The sequence below is a fragment of the Callithrix jacchus genome, chromosome 15 (assembly GCF_049354715.1).
Source record: "Callithrix jacchus isolate 240 chromosome 15, calJac240_pri, whole genome shotgun sequence".
NCBI lineage: Eukaryota > Metazoa > Chordata > Mammalia > Primates > Cebidae > Callithrix > Callithrix jacchus.
Genome location: NC_133516.1, coordinates 29,241,453 through 29,262,205, shown reverse-complemented (window position 1 = coordinate 29,262,205; position 20,753 = coordinate 29,241,453). Strand labels below are relative to the sequence as shown.

At 44.9% G+C, this 20,753-nt stretch overlaps 1 protein-coding gene and 1 long non-coding RNA gene across 2 annotated transcripts in view; one reads left to right on the top strand and one right to left on the bottom strand.

Moving 5' to 3' along the window:
• The first annotated feature begins 2,770 nt into the window (after nucleotides 1-2,770).
• The window catches only part of LRRC2 (leucine rich repeat containing 2), a 48,807-nt gene continuing 30,824 nt past the window's right edge, over nucleotides 2,771-20,753 (top strand). The window contains exons 1-2 of the mRNA XM_002758284.5: nucleotides 2,771-2,879; nucleotides 17,332-17,475. Coding sequence (XP_002758330.3) covers nucleotides 17,351-17,475 — 125 coding nt within the window. The 5' untranslated portion in view covers nucleotides 2,771-2,879; nucleotides 17,332-17,350. The remainder of the gene's footprint in view (nucleotides 2,880-17,331; nucleotides 17,476-20,753) is intronic.
• LOC103788230 (uncharacterized) lies at nucleotides 6,762-11,576 on the bottom strand. Its single transcript, XR_013526910.1, has 3 exons — nucleotides 11,336-11,576; nucleotides 7,985-8,083; nucleotides 6,762-7,040 (listed from the first exon to the last, which is right to left on the bottom strand). It is a non-coding gene; the product is annotated as an uncharacterized LOC103788230 (long non-coding RNA).

Below are 20,753 nucleotides of genomic sequence, written 5' to 3'. Positions count from 1 at the left end.
GGTTTCACCATGTTGGCCCGGCTGGTCTCGAACTCCTGACCTCAAGTGATTTATGTGCTGGCCTCTCAAAGTGCTGGGGTTATAGTCATGAGCCACCCTACCTGGGTTCTGTATGTATGTGTATATATATATATATATATATATATATATATATATATATTTTTTTTTTTTTTTTTTTTTTTTTTTTTTGTAGAGGTAGGGTTTTGCTAGATTGCCCAGGCTGGTCTTGAACTCCTGAATTTGAGCTTCCCAAAGTGCTGGGATTACAGGAGTGCTCCACCATGCCTCGCCAGGGATTTTCTTGGAAGAAAGCTTCACTGTGCCTGTGACTCCTGTTCTGACAGGAGTGCTAGGCCCAGAATCGCTGTAAGGAATGCATTTGGTCCCCCAACCGATTTCTGGGCAAGCGTGTATGTGGAACCCCAGTGGAAGTCGGGGAAATATCCATGGAGAAGCTGAAGCTGTGATCTGCACACTGCATTTCAGGAGAGGCTCTCAGCCCAGATAGAGCGGAGCTGCAAAAGAAGGTGTTGAGCTCTTGGGGTTGGTAATAATAAGGCTGCATATGAATTGGGCTGTTTCCAGCTGCAAGGGGGCCCTGGGAAGTGAAGAGTACAGGGCAATGTCCTTCCTGCTGTCCCCTGCGATCTCAGAAACTGGACACAACCAGGAAACACAGCAATCTGTATATAGCAAGTTTAATAGGATATTGACAATTCCTTACATGAGCATCAGTACATCTTGTATTTTAAAATACTTCCTGGTTCACATCCCTGACTGTGAATCAGAAGTAACTATGAAGCATGTTGAAAATACTGACTCCTGGACCCTGCCCCAGGCTTACTGAGTCAGGACCTCCTAGTGGGAGAGGGCCCTGCTCAGGCTGTGCCAGTGAGGAGCCAGTCCTGGGTAGCACTGCACCAGACTGTGCTAATTCCAGACTCTTATCGCTCGCCTGTGGTCAGGGAGCAGCAGCATTGGCCCCATCTGGAGCTTGTAAGAAATACAGACTTGCAGCCTGTCTCTGGCCTGGACCATACTCTGCATTTTAGTAAGATTCCAGGTGGTTTTAGTATAGGGTTGCCAGATGAAATACAGGACATTCAGTTAGATTTGGATTTCTGATAAACAGCAAATAAGTTTTTAGTATAGGCATGTTTCTTGTAATATTTAAGATGTACTAAAAAACAATTTGTTGTTGACCTGCAATTCACATCTAACTGACATTCTATATTTTTCTTTGCTCAATTCCTCACCCCTATTTGGGTGCATGTGATAGTCTGAGAGGCCAGTCCTACACAATGGCCTCTGCTCCAAAATTAACATCATAAAGGCATTTGAATGCATTCATGGGAAAACTTTTTTTTTTCCATTTAAATAGTAGTATGATAAGCTTTTGAATATTTAGGCCTCTCATAAATTGAAAATGTTGGGATTACAGGCATGAGCCACTGCACCTGAGTTTTGTATTTTGTAGATAGGATCTGAACTGCCTTTTCAATTTGTATTCTTTGGTTCAGAATACCAGGAAAAAAAAAAAAAAAAAACAAAACGAAACAGGTAACTTTTTTTGTTTGGTTTGTTTTTTTGAGACGGAGTTTCGCTCTTGTTACCCAGGCTGGAGTGCAATGGCGCGATCTCGGCTCACCGCAACCTCCGCCTCCTGGGTTCAGGCAATTCTCCTGCCTCAGCCTCCTGAGTAGCTGAGATTACAGGCACGCGCCACCATGCCCAGCTAATTTTTTGTATTTTTAGTAGAGACGGGGTTTCACCAAGTTGACCAGGATGGTCTCGATCTTTTGACCTCGTGACCCACCAGCCTCAGCCTCCCAAAAAGTGCTGGGATTACAGGCGTGAGCTACCGTGCCCGGCCTCGAAACAGGTAACTTAATCAAAAGAGAAAAATAATTTTAAAGTTCTAAGTAATAAAAAAAAAAAAGCACAACCAACACTTCAGAGGTATGATTTAAGATAGTCACAAATATTTCTCGAGCCTCATCAACCACATAGTATGTAATTTTCACTAATTTAATTATAAATATCAACAACAAATGCCATCAATCATAAACACCAACAAATAGAAGGTATTCCATGTAGTAAATAATGCTTTTTAAGGAAACGGATTTTAGAAGTCTGACGTATAGATTACACAAAAGGCATTTTTCAGTTTTAGGCTAAGGACTGACTGTGAGGAGCCATTGCCATTAAGGGTCAGGAAGTGGCCACATGTACCCCTGGGAGCGGCAAGGGACTTGACTACTGATTATTATTTTCAGGATGTCGACTATCAGTAAAACGTATTTGCCCAATTAGTAAACTCTCCAAAGAGAACGTAAACTCACATACATTTTAGGATATTAAAAAGATTAAATATAACGATGAAATTGAGACCTTCGGTGTCTGCTGCTTCCAACACTGGAAACACTTTTACATTCCCTTGGTCGCAAGGCTTTCAAAGCCTGCGTCTGGCTCGATTCCGAGTGTAGCGCGCTGAACGCATGGAACCCGCTACCTTCCCTGCCCCCGTTCCACTCCACACACTCCGGGATGTCCAATGTGGAAAAGTCTGGCCCTGGGTGGGAGGCTGCAGACGGTCCTGGGGCCAGGGCTCGCGCTGGCGGGCCGCGGCGCGCTGGGTGCCAAGCCCTCCCCGACGAAGTCTGTTTTGTCTCAGGCTGGACTGAGTCACATAGAATAGATAGTCGGTTAGCACATGTCCTCCAGATCATATTATCCGCCTACAAATATAGCCTGTTAGCGCACAGGCACTGGAGGCTCCTTCCGGCTCGGCTGTGCTGCTCAGCGGGTGTAAACAGCCTCTGCGGTGTAAACAGCCGCAGCGGGCAGGCCGGGACTGTCAGCGCCCGCCCCCGGGGCAGGTAAGCGCGGGGCGTCCGAGGTGGCCCGCGGGGCGGGGGCGGGAGCGGGGGTGGGGGGCGTGCGTTCCTCGTGGGAGGACGCGGGCGGCCGGTGCCCGGGGCGCGCAGTTGTTTATGCCGTCCTCCGTGCCTTGGTGACTGAGCACCCGCGGCTGGGGTTTAGGCAAATGCGACCGGTATCTGAGGTCCAGGACTACGGTGGGTTGGCCAGAACCGAGAGAACGTAGGGTGGGCGGGGTCCCCGCGAGTGAATCCTGCTCCGGGTTAGCAAGTACCCTGCGCGTACCGCCCAGGCACCCGAGGCTGAGCCCAAAGTTTTCTGGTCCAAAGCTCTGTCCAGGGGAGATAAATCAACTTTGTTTGTGCCCTGAAAGGGATGATTGACACATGGCCCTGCCGGGAAGTCTTTTCTCCCAGCGTCTCACGCCCACTGGCTTGGGGTGGGGACAGTCAGGGGGCAAGGGCGGAAAGTGACTGGAGACCCAAAGGAGGAAGACTTGTTTGGCATGTTAGCAGCTCCGTCCTGTCCCTCTTCTATGAAGAGGTTCTTCTTCACCCAAAGAACCTCTGCTAATCACGCCAGTTGGAGAAAAACCCTTGGATGCGCACATACCTCTTGTTTTCCGTCTTACATTTAACTGGTGACAGTGATTCTTAGTTTCCTTTCTTTTTTCTTTAAATAATTGAACTTTTTTTTTTTGAGACGGAGTCACACTCTGGCCCGGGCTGGAGTGCAGTGGCACTGCTCACTGCAACCTCCGCCTCCCAGGTTCAAGCGATTCTCCTGCCTTAGCCTCCCGAGTAGCTGGGATTACAGGTGCTGGTTACTACACTCATCTAATTTTTTGTATTTTTAGTAAAGACGGGGGTTTCACCATGTTGGCTAGGCTGGTCTCAAACTCCTGACCTCGTGATTTGCCTGACTGGGCCTCCCAAAGTGCTGGAATTACAGGCGTGAACCACTGCTCCCAGCCCGACTGAACCTTTTTTGACCTTACTAGGTGCGGGGTACCGTCTTAAGCACTTGACACACCGATCCTACCTACTGTTCTCGCCAACCTGTAAGCTCAGTGCTGTTCGCTCCGTCACGTCGACAGGAGAACACCAGGCTCAGAGAGGTTAGGCCCTGTTCTCAGGGACGTGCGGCCAGAGAGTGTGTAGGCAGGGCTCCAGCCTTGGCAGCTTGGCCCAGGAACTGCCCTCCTAATCCTCTGCCTACCCTGGCTGGATTTTCTAGCTTAACAAATTACAATAAAATGAGTCAGGTATCCCCAGGGAAACTCTGCTCATGTGGCATAAATATTTAATTCAGAATTTAGCTGACTATATTGACCTTACTTGGCTATTTAGCTCCTACTTACCCCCATTTCTATCAGAAAACTCACTATATCATTCCAACCCTGGTGTCTGGGCAGCGGCCTTATGTGAGGACAGAATGGAATTCGTGAGTTGCCAAAGCTCCTTAGTTGTCATATTATTGCCTATTGTATCTTGGTGTCCCCAGAAATTCCCATGGGTTACAGTCCTTCTCTTGGATCCAGCAAGGCTGATGATAGAGGTTTTCCTCACATTGATGACACTCTGGAAGGCTGCTGTGGAGGGCTTGGAGCTAGGCAGCCTGGGGTGGAAGGGTCCTGGGGTTCTGAGGGGCAGGTGGGGAGGAGAGAGCCTCTCTCTGCATGGCTGGTTCAGGTGACCTCTGGCATCAGCTCCGTCCTCCTCTCCTGCTCCATCGCTTGCTCCTGTCCCCCTCCCAGCCTCACAGAAGGAATGCCAAGAATGGCTTGGCACCTGCGTGATGAGGTGAGACTCCTCTCAGACTCCCCCAGGTCCTTCTTAGGATGCTCTGAGGGGTTAACCCTGCACCTACTCCGCACCTCCTACCCAGCAGCCCAGTGTCACCTGACAAGAAGGGAGAGGACTAGGTGACCAGAAACCCCCCTCCCCCTGGCATATGACTTCTGAGTGGAGACTAGTGCCCTGGTGCCAGGGGACATGCTTTTCCAGTCATGCCCTCTGGCTCTGCAAAGTAGATGGCTCTGTATAGTGGTTCTGATATAACCGGGCTGGGGGGGGAGGGGTGTGGAAAGTTATCCAGCCAAACCTCCACTGTGAGCCCTTCCCCTTCTTCAAGGTCCCCGCAGGACTCTCCCAATCCCTCCCCTCTACCCTCTCTCTTTTGCCTCCCACCGGGGTTGGTTCAGCCCCCATTGTCTAAGGAACGGGCTGCACTGAAATATACCCTTTGATGCTCTCCTTCTAGATTGGGAACTTGGAGGCATGGACAAGGCTTCTGTCTTTCTGCTTTTAATGAGTGCCCATAAATGTTAGTTACTTAGGGTTCCTAGGCACTGAAAAACAGAAGTACACACCAGGTACACTGGCTCAGTTCACGTGGTTTCTGTGTTGAGGTTCAGAAGCAGGGGACTGGCACCTGTAGCCCTTGGGCTACTCAAAGCCCCCTCATTTGATGGCCATGGCACACCTCTCTCTGCAGGGGCTTGGACAAGGTGATGGAGGGGCCCCTCTACTTCCCATCATATGCTATGGTATGACCTGCTCAGCTGAACTCATGGGGGCCAGGCTGTGAACCCAAGGATGGGGACTCCCAGGTGCTACTCTTGTCAGTGAACTATGGCTCCTCTATGGCTTGGTCCATGGACAGATAAAATATGATTAATCAAATACTCTAACTTGCACTAAGTGTTGTGATGTCAGCAAACAGTAGACTGAGAAATAAAATAACAGGAGGGTTTACTTTAGATGAGGAGGCAGGGAAGGCCAGACAGGAGAAAACATTTGAGGTGGGTTCCAGGGATGTGGGGAGGAAGCCACGTGAATGGGGGAGGAAGGTTTTGGGCTGAGGGAGCAGTGTGTGCTGAGCTCTGAGGGGGAAGAGGATGGGGGGGACAAGCATTGAGGAGAGGAAAGTAGGGGTGAGGTGGGATGGGCTGGCCAAGGGCAGACTGTGCCAGGGGCTCACTGACTCTGTGGAAAGCTGGGATCCCATTCTCATTTCAAAGGCAGGTCTCAGGGGGGTTGTGTCATGTGGTGGCATGATCTAGTTCTCATTGGAAAGTGACTCTCACTATTGAGTAGAAGATGGATTGGGTGGAGGTGAGTGGGAAGCCAGGAGACCAGTTAGGAGGCTTTTGCACAACTGAGGTAAGGTGTGACACTAGTGGGTGGTGAGAAGTGCATGCCCTCTAAGACCTAAGTGATAACTGGATGTGCGGATGAATGTATGTGTGTGTGTGTGTGCATGCCATCTGCATAATGGGTGGGCAGAATGAGGAGACAAAGCAAAAGAAGTGACTCTGGCCAGGCATAGTGGCTCACACCTGTAATCCCAGCACTTGGGATGCTGAGGCAGGCAGTTCACCTGAGGTCAGGAGTTCAAGACCAGCCTGGCCAACATAGTGAAACCACATTTGTACTAAAAATACAAAAATTAGCCGGGTATGGTGGCTTGTGCCTGTAACCCCAGCTACTCAGGAGGCTGAGGAAGGAGAATTGCTTGAACCCAGGAGGCGAAGTTTGTAGTGAGCCAAGATTGTGCCACTGCACTGCAGCATGGGCGGCAGAGCAAGACTTCGTCTGGAAGAAAAATGACTTCTACATCTTCTAGATTATGATGGAGTCATTCCTGAGGTGTAGAATTAAGGGAGGCCCAGGACGGACAGACTCTAACAGAGCAAGTTTGGAGGGCGTCATGCTTCTTTGAGATGTGTGTGAGACATCCAAGAGCAAATTCAAGGAGGCAGCTGGACATGGACACCAGATGGCACCATAGGTTATGACTGGTTTTTTAAAGTATCTTTTGTAAAAATCCACTGTCTTATTTATTGCTGCATAACAAGTTACCCCCAGGCATAACAGTTTAGAATAACAAACATTTATTATCTCACAGTTTCTGAGAGTCAGAGGTCCGGGGAAGTTTAGATGAATGTTTCTGGCTTAGGGTCTCATGAAGTTGTGGTCAAGATGTCCACAGGGGCTGCTGTCATCTGAAGGCTTGACGGGGCTAGAAGATCTGCTTTTACGACAGCCCCCTCTCATGGCTGTTGGCAGGAGGCCTCAGTTCCTCTCCGTGTGAAGCTTTTCCACAAGGCTGCTTGAGCATCATCATGACATGATAGGTGACTTCCCAGAGTGAGTGATCTGAGAGAAAGTGAAGACCTAATCTCAGAAGCCACACACCATTACTTTCACCACATTCTAGTCACTAGAAGTGAGTCACTAAGTGAGCCCATGCTCAAGGGGAGAGGAATTAAGTTCCCTTCCTTTTTAAAGGGAAGAATGTGAAAGAATTTGTGGATATACTTTAGAACCATCACAGCCAAAGCAAATTATTTTACCTTTTATTGTCCACTAAAGCTATGATTAGTAAACTATAACCTGCAGGCCTGGCACCTATTTGCGTGTGGAATATGGGCACTGCTGGAGCATCTGGGGACCAAGATGGAGTATTTTCTTGTCTCTATTCCCCCCGCTGCTCTCTGCGCCTATCCACCTGGCCAGCTGTACCTTGCCACAGCCCAGGGCCCACCCTTGTTGCCATCTACACATGGGAGACTCTGTTGTTAGCAACTGCCAGGCACGAAGCAATGCAATCTCAGTTCAGGAGCTGGTGACTTAGTAGGTCACCTTGCCTCCAACCAGCTGTCCCACTTGTGATGACTGGAGAAGAGAAGGACACACAGGCATCTGTCTGGGAGATAATGGGGCAGAGAGAGAAACTGGCTTCGGCAGGCTTACTCCCCAGCCCCTTCCCTGCCAAGCTCTCCCCTCTCTTTTTGTTTGAGACCCAGGCTGGAGTGTATTGGTGCAATCTCAGCTCACTGCAACCTCTGCCTCCCAGGTTCAAGTGATCTCTCACGTCAGCCTCCTGAGTAGTGAATAGCTGGGACCACCGATGTGCGCCACTGCCCAGCTAATTTTTTTTTGTATTTTTGCTAGAAACAGGGTTTTGCCATGCTGCCCAGGTTGATCTCAAACTCCTGAGCTCAAGCAATCCACCTGCCTCAGCCTCCCAAAGTGCTGTGATGACAGGTGTGAGCCATCGTGCCCAGCGCCGCCGCCCCCCCCCCCCCACTTCACCATACCTGCAGGGCTTCCCTCTTGGGCTAGTCCCTCTTGTTCCGAGAATGTTTTCAGCAAGCAGCATCTGGACATGAAGCATGCTCACTACTCCGGATGGTTCTCTGGAGGCAAGCAGGGAGAGGCTCGCCAGACGGTTCTCTTTTGTTACGTAAACACCTACATCATCTTCGATGTTGCTTATTGACCTGTGAAACCTCAATTATTTACCATCAAGTTTTCTTTTTTTTTTTTTTTTTTTTTGAGATGAAGTTTCGCCGTTGTTATCCAGGCTAGAGTGCAATGGCACGATCTTGGCTCACGGCAACCTCCGCCTCCTGGGTTCAGGCAATTCTCCTGCCTCAGCCTCCTGAGTAGCTGGGATTACAGGTGTGTGACACCACACCCAGCTAATTTTTTTGTATTTTTAGCAGAGACAGGGTTTCACCATATTGACCAGGATGGTCTTGATCTCCTGACCACGTGATCCACCTGCCTCAGCCTCCCAAAGTGCTGAGATTACAGGTGTAAGCCACAGCACCCGGCCAGATTAAATTTTTGTGTTTTTTTTGAGACGGAGTTTCGCTCTTGTTACCCAGGCTGGAGTGTAATGGCGTGATCTCGGCTCACTGCAACCTCCGCCTCCTGGGTTCAGGCAATTCTCCTGCCTCAGCCTCCTTAGTAGCTGGGATTACAGGCACGCGCCACCATGCCCAGCTAATTTTTTGTATTTTTAGTAGAGACGGGGTTTTACCATGTTGACCAGGATGGTCTCGATCTCTTGACCTAGTGATCCACCCGCCTCAGCCTTTCAAAGTGCTGGGATTACAGGCGTGAGCCACCGTGCCCAGCTATGATGACATTTCTATAGTCCTAGAGAAAGTGAGTGCTTAGGACATTACGTTCTATATCTTTGCCTGAAAAATTGTGTTGACTAGAATTTATTCTACAAGGAAGAGATTAGCTTTGTAACTTTACTAGGAGATCTCTCCCCTGAGCTGCTGAGGGACTGGCACCTGTGTCTGTCTCTGACAACTGTGTCCTGTGGGCTCCCCAATGTGGCTTCTCCCCTGGATGGAGAGTCTCCTACTCTCCTTGGACTGACACATGGACTCTCATTTGAAACTACTTTCCCAGTCTCAGCATCCACCCATGAGCTCCTACTTTCTAGGTAAAGGTCAAATTTGTCCAGTTGTCTAGAGAGGCCTGAACTCAGCCCTGTCCTAAGTGGGATGCCAGGGGCTGGGCTTGACCTGACATTTAGGACCTTGTATTTCATAGCTTCCCAGCATGTAAATTACATGTGATTACCTTTGGATATCACATGTAAATGTCTAGCAAACGTGGTCATCACCTACTATTCTCAGAGTCTCCAGTTTTCATTATACATGTTTGTGATCAAAACTTCAACTTATGGGCAAGATGCTGATTTAAATCTTGGCACATTCAAAGCCCTCTTTGAATAAGAGAAACTTTTTTTTTTTGAGATGGAGTCTCGCACTGTTGCTGGCTGGAGTGCAGTGGTGTGATCTCAGCTCACTGCAATCTCTGCCTCCTGGGTTCAAATGATTCTTCTACCTCAGCCACCCAGGTAGCTGAGATTACCTGCCACCATGCCTGGCTAATTTTTTATATTTTTGGTAGAGGCGGGGTTTCACTATGTTGGCTAGGCTGGTCTCTAACTCCTGACCTGCGATCCACCTGCCTTGGCTTCCCAAAGTGCTGGGATTATAGGCGTGAGATACTGCACTCAGCCTCTTTTTCTGCTTGTTAAAACACAGGGAAAATGGTGAACATAGTTACATGACATACAGGATATACTCTTTCCCACCAAAATACTGAGAGTAGTAATGACTTAAACTACTTAAAAATGTGCCAGGGCCTTTGGTAATTACATTTCATAACTCCAGGAATTTATCAGAGATGATGAAGCCATTTTTTGTTGACACGATCACATATTTAGAACACAAAGGTATCAAGAAGAGACCATTCCTCTAAGATGGGAACTAGAGTCACCATTCTCTAAGTTAATGCCTAGAAATTAATAAGCAATTATTTAAAAAATGTAAGGGCAGTTAATGTACAGCTCTGGCTACTTCCTAAGGGCCAACTGGCCTAAGGAAATGAAAGAACCCCAACAACAGCATCTGTGATGCATCTGGTTAATGTAGAGAACAGGAGCCCTGTGGGTAGGAAGTAATTCTTCTGGCTTCAGTTGCTCTGGCTGGCCGGCCTGCCCACACTGCTCAAATGCAGTTAACTTTACTTCAGCTTTTTGATTTATGTGTAGACGTGGGTTCTGTGTAGAAATTTCCTCCAAAAAACTAGGCTGATGGATACTCTTTTTAATGTTTCTTCATTACTAGCTGTGGACTTTGCTCTTTTGTTTTCAGGCTGATGGCATTCCTTTATGGAGACTTTTATGTTGAAAGCCAAAGCCTTGGCAGGCTGTGATGGTGGCTCACGCCTGTAAAATCAGCACTTTGGGAGGCCAAGGTGGGCAGATCACCTGATGTCAGGAGTTTGAGACCAGCCTGACCAACATGGTGAAACCCTGTCTCTACTAAAAATACAAAAATTAGTTGGGCATATTGGCAGGTGTCTGTAATCCCAGCTACTTGGGAGACTGAGGCAGGAGAATCCCTTGATCCTGGGAGGCGGAGGTTGCAGTGAGCTGAGATTGCACCATTGCACTCTAGCCTGGGTGACAGAGTAAGACTCTGTCTCAAAAAGGAAAAGAAAAAAGCCAAAACCTTAATTAAAATCTTCGCTGGTTAGATACTCCTTAGCGGAAGATAAAAGACTAAGAAAACTGGTAAAAGAAAAATTAAATGCACTTCTTTTACCTATCATTTTAATGAAATTTACCCTTTTAGTGATTTTGAAATATGCATACATTATTATAGACTATAGTTGCCCTGCTATGCAATAGATTTCAAAACATTCCTCCTACCTATCTGAAACTTTGTACCCTTTGACCAGTAAATAACTCCCCATTCCCTTCTTCCCCAGCCCCAACCTCTTTCTACACTCTACTTCTATGAGTTCAACTTTTTACAATTTCACGTAAAGTGAGATCATGCAGGGAACCTTCCTCTTCTGATTAGAGGAGCTGTAGACCAAAAGAGTGGAGCAAACCGTCAAAACCGTCATGCTTTTTTTTTTTTTTTTTAGACGGAATATTGCTCTGTCGCCCAGGCTGGAGTGCAGTAGCGCGATCTCGGCTCACTGCAATCTCTGCCTCCCAGGTTCAAGTGATTCCCCTGCCTCAGCCTCCCGCTGGGACTACAGGCACGCACCACCACGCCCGGCTAATTTTTTGTATTTAGTAGAAACGCAGTTTCACCATGTTGGCCAGGATGGTCTCGATTTCCTACCTCGTGATCCACCCGCTTCGGCCTCCCAAAGTGCTGGACCATCACGCTTTTTTATTCTCTTAAATCTTTGCTGCTTGGTCGCGACTGTGGGTGCAGTTGTAGGAAGTACACGGCAGAGCGGGCTAACTACAGGTTTTTGGTCAGAGGACCGAAAAAAGGGAGCCCAGCGACCTGGAAAGGACCAGGGATATCACAGAGAGAGACAGGAATTTGGGGAAAACAGCTTCCTAGGTTTGCTCCTGGGCTTGTCCCCGAGCTGCGCAGGCGTGGATCTGACATTAACCAGCAAGCCAAGGATGTTTAGACTTGAACACCTGGATAGGCATTCAGCCATACCCTAGACTGGCCACTGGGTGGCGCACACGGAACATAGCTGAATAGCACCGCGAAGACAAAACTGAACAGACATGGGGATTACAACCCACAGAAGGCGGGTTGGAATTTAAGATCTGAACTCAACCAGACAGGTTACCTATGGCGTCAGTTAACTCACTGCCTCTCAGCTTTGAATGCGCCATTCAGTAAATATACTCTGTGTTATACAATGGCATTCCTTTGAATACTGGTCCTTTAAAGTGAGCACGATGTTAAGCTTTCTCAATGGAAGGCACTGGTCCTTTAAAGTGAGCACTGGGACAAGGTAGTAACAAGAGGCTTCCTGCCTTTTTTTTGGCGTGGGTCGGGGATCAGCAGTGTGCATGTGAGACTATCCATCAGAACCTGCCCCATGTCTGGGCTCAGAACAGTCGTCCCTTTGCTACTTTGCATCCTTGGCCTTGTAGTTACCTTTCTACAGCTCTCTTGAGCCAGAAAACGGAGCCTCTGTGCAGTCCGTGTGCTCTGAAGGCCTCCTGCCTGTGCTTGTATTTCGACTTTCTTCACAAGCCTCCAAATTACCTGCACACGCGTGGCCCTGAGGGTCACATGTCAACCTGCCACACCTTCTGCCAAGTGCCTGTGTGGTCCACATACTCTGAAGACCATCTATCCCTTCTAACACCTGGACTTCCATTACATGGCCATGCCACCAGTTGCTGATTAGCGCTTCCTACCTGAACTTGAAGGTGTTGTCTGTTAGTTGCCCAGCAACTCCAGACTAGCCTGCCCAAACCGGAGGACTTACCTGCTATCTGATGGGCTGAACTCCTTCCAAGTTTTCCTTGGGGTATGAATGGAAAGATGGAAAAATATCAAGAAAGCCCTGGGGAATGATAGAAAAATATCCCTCAGCCCTGGGGTATGAATGGAAAGATAGAAAAATATCAACAAAGAAACAAAAGATATGAAGAACTAATTGGAAATTTTAGAAATAAAATAGACAAAATAAAATACTCATTGGATTGGCTCACAAACGTAATGGAGATGGCATAGGGAAGAGCTAGGAAACTTGAAGGTAGATTACTGGGTATTACCAGCCTGAAAAAAAGAGAATAAGAAAAGATTTATCTAAAATGAACAAGGCCTTAAGAATCTATGGAACAATACCAAAAAGTCTAATATTTGTGTTATCAGAATCCCAAAAGGAGAGGAGAAAGAGTGTAATGCAGAAAAAAATTTCAAGAAATAATGGCTGAAAAATCCCCAAATTTGGCAAAAGATATAAATCAACTGATTAAAGAAGTTAAAGAAATTGAAATCAGAATAACTCCCCCCTCCCAAATCCATGCCCAGATATAATAATTAACCTGAAGAAATACAAAGATGAAAAAAGTTTGCCAGGTGCAGTGGCTCATGCCTGTAATCCCAGTACTTTGGGAGGTTGAGGTGGGAGAATCACTTGTGTCCAGGAATTTGAGAGCAGCCTGGGCAACACAGTGAGAGCTCATCATTGCAATTTTTAAAAAAATTAGCCTGGCATGGTGGGGCACATCTGTGGTTCCAGCTACCTGAGAGGCTGAGATGGGAGGATTGTTTGAACCTAGGAGATTGAAGCTGCAGTGAGCTGTGATGGTGCCACTGCACTTCAGCCTGGGTGACAGAGTGAGATCTTGTCTCTGGATGGGGAAACAAAATGGAAATAGCAAGAGAAAAAAATGATGCATACCCTATAGGTGATTATGATTCAAATTATTGCAGATTTCTAATCAGAAACTATGGATGCCAGAATAAAGTGGCACAACATTTAAAAAATGCTGATAGAAAAAAAACAGGTTGCTTTCAAATTCTGTATCCAGCAAAAATAATATTTATGAATGGAGGTAAGAGAAAGACATCTTCAGTTGAAGGAAACCAGATATGTCAGCATATTTTCTCTAAAATAATTGTTGAGGCAAGTTTTTAGGTAGAAGGGAAATGATAACAGGTAAAATTGAACAGCAGAAAGGAAGGAAGGAACAGAAACATATAAATACCAAGATAAATATAATGGACTAGTTTTCTCCTCATGAGTTCTTTAAATTTGATGATTGGAAGCCAAAACTATAACATCGATTGACATAATACATAAGACAACTGCAACATAAAGGTGGGAACGTAGTGGGACCTATGTGGTGGTAAGATTTTTTCATCTCACTTGAAGTGGTAAAATATTGTTTCTAAGTGGACTATGAAAAAGTAAGTATGCATAATAATTCTTAGGGCAACCATGAAACGAGAAAAAACTACCCAAAGAGACATAGTAAAATATATAACAAAGAAAATAAAATGGAATACTAAAAAGTGTTCAGAGAAAAGAAGGCAGGAAAGTATAAAAGAGGGGGGAAAAAAAGAAGGATCAAATAGAGAAAAAGTAATAAAATGACAGACTTAAACCAAACATACAAGTATTAAATATAAATGGCCTACATCAATCAATTAAAAGACAGAGACAGTCAGAATTGGTTAAATAAACGATCCAGCAATAGTCTGTCTACAAAAGCTCACATCAACCATAAGTATATAGTTAGGTTAATATAAAATGATGGAATCAAGAAAGTGAAAAGCAACTCACAAAATGGAAGAATTTTTTTGCAAATTATATACCCGGTAAGGGACCTGTATCTAGGATCTATAAAGTACTACTACAAGTTAGCAATAAATAAAATTACCAATTAACTCAATTAAAAAGGGGAAAAGGATCTGAATAGACATTTATCCAAAGATATAAAAATGCCCAATAAGCATATGAAACTATGCTCAACATCGTTAGCCATTGGGAAAATGCAAAGTGAAACAACAAGATACCTCTTCACACCTACTAGGATGGCTATAATAAAAAAGACAGATAATAACAAGTGTTGGTGAGGATGTGGAGAGACAGGAATCTTCACATACTGCTGGTGGGAATGTAAAATGATGTAGCTGCTTTGGAAAACAGTCTGGCAGTTCACAAAAGGTTAAGTATAGAGTAATCATGTAACCTAACAATTCTCTTTTATATTTACCCAAGATAAGACAACAAATATACACACAAAAACTTGTGCATCATTTTAACTTTTGTCAAAAATCTCCTTTAGGTAAAAAATTTTAAAGGAGACAAAGGCAGTCTCAGGCTGGGCAGAGCATCTCATGCCTGTAATCCCAGCCCTTTGGGAGGCCTGGTGGGTGGATCACTTGAATTCAGGAGTTTGAGACCAGTCTGGGCAACATAGTGGGGCCCTTCTCTACAAAAAATACAAAAATTATCTGGGCATAGTGGTGCATATCTGTAGTCCCAGCTACTTGGGAGGTGGAGGAAAGAGGGATGCTTGAGCCTGGGAGGTTGAGGCTGCAGTGAACTGTGATGGTGTCATGACATTCTAGCCTGGGCAACAGAGTGAGACCCTGTCTCAGGAAAAATAAAACCACAAACAAACAAACAAAAAACAAAGGCAGTCTCAGACATCAGAAATCAGAGGAAAGAAGGAAGCAAATTAGGTCAGCATTGTCAGCTCTTTAGAGTAAAATTATATACTTTCACATGTTCAGCTGTGCAAACATAAGCCAGTTCTCTCACTCCTTTTGGCATACCATTTATAGAGCGCACACTCTTGATTCAGAAGATTAAAATTTGGCAGGGCAAGGTGGCTCATGCCTGTGATCCCAGCACTTTGGGAAGCCAAGGCAGAAGGATCGCTTGAGCCGAGGAGTTCAAGACGAGCCTGGGTAATATAGTGAGGCCCCCCGCTTCCAGAAAAAAATTAAAAAATTAGCCAAGTATGGTGGTGATGCACGACTGTGATCCCAGCTACTTGGGAGGCTAAGATGGGAGGATCGCCTGAGCCCAGGAGGTTGAGGCTGCAATGAGCAGTGAATGTACCTGGATCGCTGCCCTCCAGCCTGGGCAAAAGGTAATACTCTGTCTAAAAAAGAAAAGAAAAATACAAAGAAGACTAAATATATGGCTTCATATCCCTGACTGCTACTTAGCAGTGTCTGAAATCGGAGGAGGAACGTATTCACCAGCCCTACTATTTAGCAACTGACAATCTGTGTTTGTGCAAATCAGGAAATGGATTTCGCAGGATTTTGCTGCTGTAATTAGGGAAGTCCAAACAGTATGTAGGAAGTTACTTTACTTAGATCAGGGACAAAGTATAACTTCGTGGAGTGGACACTGAAAGGTACTTTCCCGTCCTGATAATTTTTATTGTAATGATCAAATAATCACTTAAAACAAATAGTAAGTATAAAGTAGGAAAATAAAAAAGAAGAGAGCTCATTTAGTGTCCTGAGAGTTAAGCAATCTGGATGCATATCTTTTATTTACTAATTCATTCATTCACTCACTCATTCATTCAACAAATATTTATGAAGGACCTACCATGTGCAAGGCACTATACTAGGTGCCAGGGATATAGACATAAAATTTTGAGGGGCCTCTCATGTTTTATTTGGTGAAACTGAAAGTAGAGACTAAATCATCTCTAAATTCCCACTGAGATGTGATGGCCAAAATGTACCCAAGTCGGACTTTCCTTGCTCTTGGAAAACCAAGTGAACAGAGATCAATAGTCTGTGAAGGTTCATCTGCAGGGAAACATCAGAGGACATGTCTCCAGGCTGTGTGGTCAGTCCTCAGATAATGAGGGCTGGGGACTGGGGAGGAGAGGGAGAGACTGGTGGTCACAGAAACTACCCTGGAGAAGAGGAATGAGTTAGGTCAGCTGGACTGAGGAAAGAAGGTGGGAGGCAGATGGAAAAGGCAGTCCCAGAGGGGAAAAAGTCAGGTGATGGGTTACAGAAGGAAGTCCCTGTTATGTGCCTCATCTCCTATACTTAAAGGAAGGAAAGAACACTCAAATATATTTAGAATAGAATTCTACCAGCAGAAGGGACTTTTAGAAACGCAACTATAACACTGCCTATATGAGCTTTTTTTTTTTTTAGATTTAAATGCAACTAAGAAGTTCTATTCTATTCTACTTGAGAGAGGAGAGAGAATGTGTGTGCGTGTGCACACACTGTGATTAATTCATTTAACTTATCCTTGATTATGTAACAGCCTACTGGGAATATTAGGTACATATACTAGTGAATTCAATAGAATGTGGAACCGTGAAGTTTGAGGAATGCACAGTGGGCTTTGGGAGCCCAGAGTCTATCTGAGGGTTAAGGAGACAAGCATGATCACCTGGAGAAGGTAACCCTAGGGTGAGTGTTTAACTATGACTTATTTACACAAAGTACTCTCAAACCTTAAGAACATTAGCAAACTGTCATCCTCCCAGCCTGGAAAATAGAGCAAGACCTTGTCTCTACAAAAAATTTAAAAATTAGTTGGGTGTGATGGTATGTGCCTGTAGTCTCAACTGCTTGGGAGACTGATGCAGGAGGATTGCTTGAGTCCAAGAGGCTGTAGTGAGCTGTGATCGTGCCACTGCATTCCAGCATCTGCAACAGAGTGAGACTCTGTCTCAATAAAAACAAAACAAAACCCAACCAGTCAAACAAACCAAATAAAAAACAAAGCAAACTGTCATCCTTGAAGCAGTAAGGCATATCATCATGTCTTCAGCCAGGTGATTCATTCACGTTTCACCTTGAAGTTTATGTCAAAACCGTTTTCTTTGATCTGACATATCTATATTTTTTAATAGGTAATTTCACATTTCCAAAATGGGACATAAAGTGGTTGTCTTCGACATTTCTGTCCTCAGAGCCTTGTGGGAAACTCGCGTCAAGAAGCACAAGGCTTGGCAGAAGAAGGAGGCGGAAAGGCTTGAGAAGAGCGCCTTGGAGAAGTACGTGTTTTCTCAAGTCTTGTAGCTTGTTTTATGAGTAGGGATTTGTGCAGGTGACAGTTGCATTGTGGAGGAGGTTGCTTTTCTTCTGGGATTTCTCACTGTTGGTAACATTTTCCTCATCAAACTTCAGAGCCTTACACTGTTGCTTGGTACAAATATGCAGTTCCTGTGATAGCAACACCCATGGTTATAAAGACCTACCCACCACCCAGGCACCATGCTAGGCACGAGGAAGACAGAGGTGACACAATAAATTCCTCTACGGTAAATGCTGTAGCAGGCTGCCTAGCTAGTGTCCATTGAGCTACCTCACTAGGCTGTCTGGCACTCTGGAGACCATCTGACTGCTTTCTGGGGGCAGTTTGGGGCTACTGTGTTGTGCACTTCAGCCCTCCCCCATTGAGCTGAATTTTAGAGACGAGTCATTGTGTTGGTGTCATTTGCCCATCATATATGCTAATGAAATCTGAGTAAAAAAGAGTTATGTGTATGATGTTGAGTGCTTTGGAAAATCTACAAGGTAGAAAGGTTGCAGGTGGCTTTGCTTATGTCTGCAACTTTTATTCTCTGTGGAGAAACCAGAACTGGAACTCACAGATGATGCGTTATGGGTGCTGTTTAAATAAGACAGACACAATGGGATTCTGATTGGCATACCCATTCTCAAACGAAGTCCCAACCCTACATCAAGTTGGCCAATGGCAGTATATTTGTACACTTTAAGTTAAAAACAGCATGTGTAAAGTGTGAATGTATCTATATTCTTGGTTCTCCCCTTCATTGGCTTTTTTGATTAAACAAATACCTATTCTGATCATGCTTGATAATTAAGTTGCTACTGTGTTCATCCCAGTGGTTTCATGATGGTTAGTTGCTCAAGTTCACAAAGATGGTAAGCAGAGTGTGTGGCCAAGCCCTTTCCTCTATGTAATGCTGCAATCACAGGTAGTTGAAACATCTTTACTCTTGCCACTAATCTAAGATTGTCCAATATGAAGCAAAGGATGGCTTGAGGAGTTTGAGAACAGCCTGGGAAACAGAGTAAGACTCTGTCATTACAAAACAAGCAAACAAAAATAATTAGAGCCTTAAACCAGACAGCTCACATGGCAATGCATCCAGGAGACCTCCACTCACACAAATCATACGAAATCCCAGGGCCATATGAGCCCAAAGTCGCTCTCAGCCCGGCTTCGATTTCCTCTGCACACCTAGCAGGGGTTACTCTAGAGCAGGACAAGCTCCCCTTGGCAGTGGGGAGGGGAGTTGGGGAAGCACCTGTAGCTGATGCAACCTCCGGAGGTTCTTGGAACGGGAGCCATCTGCAGACACCTAGGGTCTTCAAACTGTTCTCTAATCTGCTTTGGAGTAGGAGCTGCACCTTCAACTCTGTCTTTCATTGTGGTGTTAAACAGCTTCACACATCTCATGTATACAGGATTGGCCTTGACTTACGCTCAGTGTCACTGAGCTTGTGCAGTGTCTCATCTTCACCTAAGACAGAAGACTTCTTGGAGATTTGTTCGGCTTTTCTAGTCCAAGATAAAGAAAACAGCCACCAAGCTGGCTGGGCAGATAAGGAGGGATGTGAGGCAGGGATGGGGAGAAATGTGCGTGTTTAAGAAAGAAACTTAGTTTCTCAGGCTCCTCAGAAATGGGGATGGTAAATTTGCCTTCTTTAGAGGTGTTTTTGAGCTTTCATAATAGAATTCATACTGTGATCATTGGTACTATTTGAAGGTTAATTTTAGTTTCTCAGGATCTGTTTACTGTGCAAAGGAGAAATTAATATGTTGAAAAATTAATGCCTGTCTGATACTAAGAGGCAACTGTCTGGTTCATTTAAATTTACTGAAACAAATAAAACCTTCTAGCTCATTCTGTTACCTCACTTTAGGGTATCTCATCCTGTAATGCTCTAGTTGTTCCATGAAGTATATACCAACACTTTAAAGTTATAAGTAGAGATAAAATTTGAATTATCACTCTCTCCCATTCCCAAACCCCTGTTAGGAGCTGGGCAGCACAGCAGGAGGTGTGGGAGTGAGCGAGCAGTACCGCCTGAGCTCCACCTCCTATCAGATCCGTGGAGCGGTTAGATTCCCACAGGAGGACGAACCCTACTGGGAATGGTGCAAACAAGGGATCTAGTTTGCTCACTTTTATGAGAATCTAATGCCTGATGATCTGAGGTGGGACAGTTTCATCCTGAAACCATCCCCCTGACCCCTCGTCCAGGGATAAATTTTTTTCCATGAAACTGGTCCCTGGTGCCAAAGAGGTAAAGGACCACTGATTTAGAGGAAGGAAGAAGAGCTGTTGTTAGGCTCTAAGTGAAGAATTTCTTCTCCATTGAGGCTGTCTGCCATCTGGGCTGGGATTGTGGGTTCCTTTCCTAAGGAAAAGGTACTTTATCTGCACATGTATTTCTTTAATTCGTAGAACTCTAATGGTGTATTTGGTATGTTTATTGCATATTTGGCATTCTACTAAAACTGAGTTGAGAGGAAGATTTCACATTCAGTTATATGAGTGATAGAGTGGATAGACAATAAATTTTATTTATTTTAATTACTCTCAAGGAAGAGGATGGAATTAAAAAAATAGTTTATATTTCCCTCTTCACTTTCCTATCATTAGGTTTCAGAGGGAATAAGATAACATATTTAAGAAAGAAAGTAAGACATAAAATATTTAAGAAAGAAATACAAAATAGATTTGGTATATAATTATTTTTAATGGGGTATATCTAATTTTCTTTTTTCTCCATTTTATATTGGCTGTACCAAAATATGTTAAATATTTATAACAATTTATAATTTGTGATATAGGAATGATATGTTGCATGGGGCTTAGCTGGTATCATCTCATTACATTGCTAGGGTCTACCCTCAGGTTTTGTCTGAGAAATGAGGGGAGAAAAGTTAGAGAATTAATTTGAAAAGCACCCAGTGAATACAGGAACTTGCAGTGGCCATGCTGTTGGTTTAACAATTTTGGATGGATCGCTTCTAACAGAAATTCCAGCAGCACGTCTTTGACCTAGAGTCTGCCCCTTGTTATGACTGCTTCAGTAAGACCTAAATGTACAGGTAGATATTTAAAATTCATTTTTATCATATGTTTATTAAACTAAACCCCACAGAAAAGCTAATAAGGAAAAGCAATAATCCCAAGACCCTATAACATCTCCCAGAGGAGTGCACTTTCTTCTGCTTTTAAATTCATATCCCTTCATGTACTGACACACACACACACACACACACACACACACA